General features: G+C 37.7%; 1 protein-coding gene across 1 annotated transcript; it reads left to right on the top strand.

The window, feature by feature from the left end:
• The first annotated feature begins 123 nt into the window (after positions 1 to 123).
• LOC147795691 (receptor-type tyrosine-protein phosphatase alpha-like) lies at positions 124 to 3,380 on the top strand. The gene is made up of 2 exons (XM_087130888.1): positions 124 to 318; positions 794 to 3,380. Exons 1-2 carry the CDS (start codon positions 154 to 156, stop codon positions 863 to 865), a joined length of 237 nt encoding a protein of 78 aa, XP_086987014.1. The 5' UTR covers positions 124 to 153; the 3' UTR covers positions 866 to 3,380.
• The last annotated feature ends 269 nt before the right edge of the window (positions 3,381 to 3,649 follow it).

The following is a 3,649-nucleotide window of genomic DNA, read 5'->3' as shown; positions in this document are numbered from 1 at the left end:
TAAATTGATAATAACGGAAATGAAATCTTTGATGGAATTATTACGATAATGATGACAGTTTAAAAAGCTGACATTTTTTACTATCTAGTTCCCCAGTGTGGAAATATGCTACTGGCTAATAGTGAGGTTTAAACTTGTTTTGTATCCTTCACAATGATAAATGGTTTATTTCTTCCTGGAAGTGATGGCGTGGGTCGCAGTGCCGTCTACTGCGCCATAATGTCACTTCTGGAGCAGTCTAAAGAGGAGAAGCTTGTAGACGTGTTTCAAGCCGTGTTCCGCCTCCGGATGGCACATCACAATGTGATGTACTCAGTGGTAAGTGAACGTTCTGGATATTTGCATCTGCAAGTTTTATATTATGCATTATACATTTCATAGTAGTTATGAAATGTACTGTTATGATTTATCCCATCAAAAGCTTACTTATTGTTTTCCAAGAAACTTTAATGGTGACCTTGCAACAACTCGTCCAGCAGTGACAGATGAATCCTTTGCCTTGGTAGAGTTGAAAGAATTCACATTGAAGGTCTTACTCTTAAATGGAAGCAGCGTAGTTTAGCATGCCTGAAATTTATGCAGGGAATCATTTCGAAAACACCGGTGTTGTAATTTGTACTGAAAATTTAACGTGCTGTGGAGTCACATTCAATGATAAACACACCGGTTTTCGGGGACATATTTTTAGCGGTTACCTAAGAAGCTGGGCGGATTGGAATTTTGAGGATTTAAGTTTTGCGTTTCATGGTTCATCATGGCTTGGCTTGGTTTTTATAATTCTTTTTTTTTACAGGAGCACTACACACTGTGTTACGAGATTCTTCAATTGTACTTGGATTCCAATGTCATCTATGCCAACCTGTAGAATGCTGACTTGCAGCAACACCTTCACTTCAAGTTGTTAATTGTTAACAAAATTCTACTGAGCAAAATCGAAGCCTCCGTTTACAAATTTATTCGTGGTGGGATTTGTTCTTCAGGTGACTGGGCAGGCAGTTTTTTTACGGGGAAAGGGGGGGGGGGCTTAAGCCTTGAACATTTGCCTTTTCCCCATGCAAAAATGAAAACAAAGTAGAGAGAGTTGAGAATGTTTCAAGGGGGCGTCATGTGCGAAGGGTCTAGCCCCTCCTTCCCCAAAAAGATGGCTCCTAACCAGTGCCTGTGACTGGGTATATTGCAACTTGACCATTAATTAAGCACTGTAATTTCATGGCAGTAGAAGATTTGCCGCTGTAAGTGCCTGTATTAGCAAAGTTTGCGCTGTTGGCTTTTTTATACTCAATGCAGTTCTAGTTGCCCTGGGTGTGAAATGAAATTTCAGGTTGGTTCTAAATTAACTTCTACTTGTATCCAAAAATGTGAAAGACAAAAATCAGTTAGTTAAATGCAAATACAGCTTCTAAGTAAGTCTCAGTTGTAGATCAAAAGCCCTTTGATGAAATACATTTCTTGAATGACTCATACTTATTAAATAATCATGTGTGTAATTTACATGTGCATTTTGCAAAATTAGATTCTGTTACCTCTATTTGACGTGCAGTTTATTTATGTAATCTGTGTAATCGTTGTTTGTGCGATCGCTCTCCCGTTAACTGTCATTTATCATTGATATAAATATGGTAGACAGGTAAGAAAGGGTTTGCATGTTTTGGGATGCATTTCCTAGAACCTGTCTTGATGCAAGCTGTGGAACAGTTTAGTTCAACATGAATATGAAAAAGATTGTTTTTAAAATCCTTCTCTTTACCTTGTGTGTGCTATTTGTCAAGATGTTTGCTTATAAATAAGCTTCAGTTAAGATTGTGCTGAGCAGAGAGTGCACTGGTTGGAATACGCTTGTACTCATGTGCGAGAACATTTGTAGTCTAGCGTTAAGGACTTTATCCATACATCCCTAATAAATATTGATTTTCTGCAGCCAATCAATCACAACGTTTACTTCACTCGTGCAAATTGTACTTACAAGTAAACATGAATAATTAATTAGATGAACAGATTGATCAACTACATACAAGAAAAGCAACAAGGAATAAGTAGAAACCATAAGACCACCACTTTCCTTTCGGGACCATGTAAAGTTTTCACTGCAAGTGACCTATTTACTCGGATGTAATGATTAGCGGTCAATATATTTGCTGTTACCAGTAAGCAGTTGCTTAGTTTTAATATGCATGAAATCTGTAAACGTTAAAATGCAATCCTTTACACAGAATCTTTCCTTGAAATATATTTTAGACGAGTAGTTTTATTAGGGTTACACTACCATTCAATGATGCAAATAGAAGAATTCATTGCTTCTCTTATCACCAAAGAACATTTAACGCTATTGTGTATCAGCAACAAATTGTGCTTTTGGTATCTTGATATTCTTGCGGTTTTATAATTGCCTAATAAAATAAATTTAGTTCGTAATGATTGTTTTCAAGATAAACTCAACATAACCTCCAATGCCCATTGGCTAAACATGTGAACCAAATACATCTACCGTTTCACAATGTGTTTCTAACGTTCTAGAACTATGCCGTATGCCGATAGGATCATGTGTGCAAATATAACCGATAAACTGGAAAAGTATGGATGCATTAAGATATAATTCTCTCAAGGTCTAAGATTGGTATTTTCAACAGTTTTAATGTTTTGGTCGAGCCTTTGTCGTTTACACATGTGCAGCGTTGGCCTTTAAAAGTAAGCGTTTAATTATGCGTCATTGAATCTCGTTTAGGCTGACACAGGTTGTTTTTTGAAAGGACCAAGTTTTTCAGGAGCAAAGCCAATTGGTCCCACGCAAAAGCTGATAAGTGGTCTTTGTGGAAAAGTCCCGCAAGTCTTCCTTTGCAATTTTCATATTCAGCTTTTCAGATAGTACCTCCAGATTGTCCAATGCTTATTTTGAAATTCTTTGATGTTGGTACTTTTCGCCTGAAAATAAACCCTAAAACCAACCTAACACCTCATGTTAAACCGTCTATGAGATATCTAGCTCGAGCAGCATCACAACTTTGCAACATCACTTGAAGAATACTTCCTTATCTATAGCGTTACGGGTTTGTCCTGGTCTAGGCTAAGGGAGACTTGTCCCTCAGTGCTCTACCATAAGCTTGTGGAACTGAACCCACAACGGTGAAGTCCACAGTACTGTAAACCCAATTGTTTGTTTTGAAAATGTACAAGTGAATGTTTTCATAAGTTCTGTGGCTTTACATCCAGACACAAAAGAGGTGAAGTCACATTACGATTGAGCTAGAGTTTGAAAGACTTGCATCACTGCACAGTTCGAAGTAATAACAGAGCTTACCTGATACTCCATAAATTGAGTGAAGAAATAAATCATAACAAGGCCTAGAAAGTCTCCGGTTTCTGGTCAGGGATAGGCTAAAAAGTGGTGAGGGAACGAGCTTTCCCTTTACTTACTTTTTTAGAAATGATTTAAAGGTGCGATTGCTTTAGAACACTCAGACTGTTACTCTCCACTGTTTCAAAGTGTTTCTAGTTTGCAAACATAAGAAAAACCTTTTTTTGTCTTGTTCCTGGACGTACAACTGACGACAAATCCATCTGAAAGAGTGCTCGCCAGATATAGCACAATCTGTAGGGGGACCAAAAGGGCTCTCTTCCTATATTGTTCGATAAAACACGCTACAATTATGCA

Source organism: Acanthaster planci, linkage group LG21, assembly GCF_054643075.1.
Source record: "Acanthaster planci isolate LZ-2023a linkage group LG21, COTS_SCS, whole genome shotgun sequence".
Taxonomy (NCBI): Eukaryota; Metazoa; Echinodermata; class Asteroidea; order Valvatida; family Acanthasteridae; genus Acanthaster; species Acanthaster planci.
Note: the sequence above shows the minus strand (reverse complement) of the source record. Positions and strands in the feature narration are given on the sequence as shown.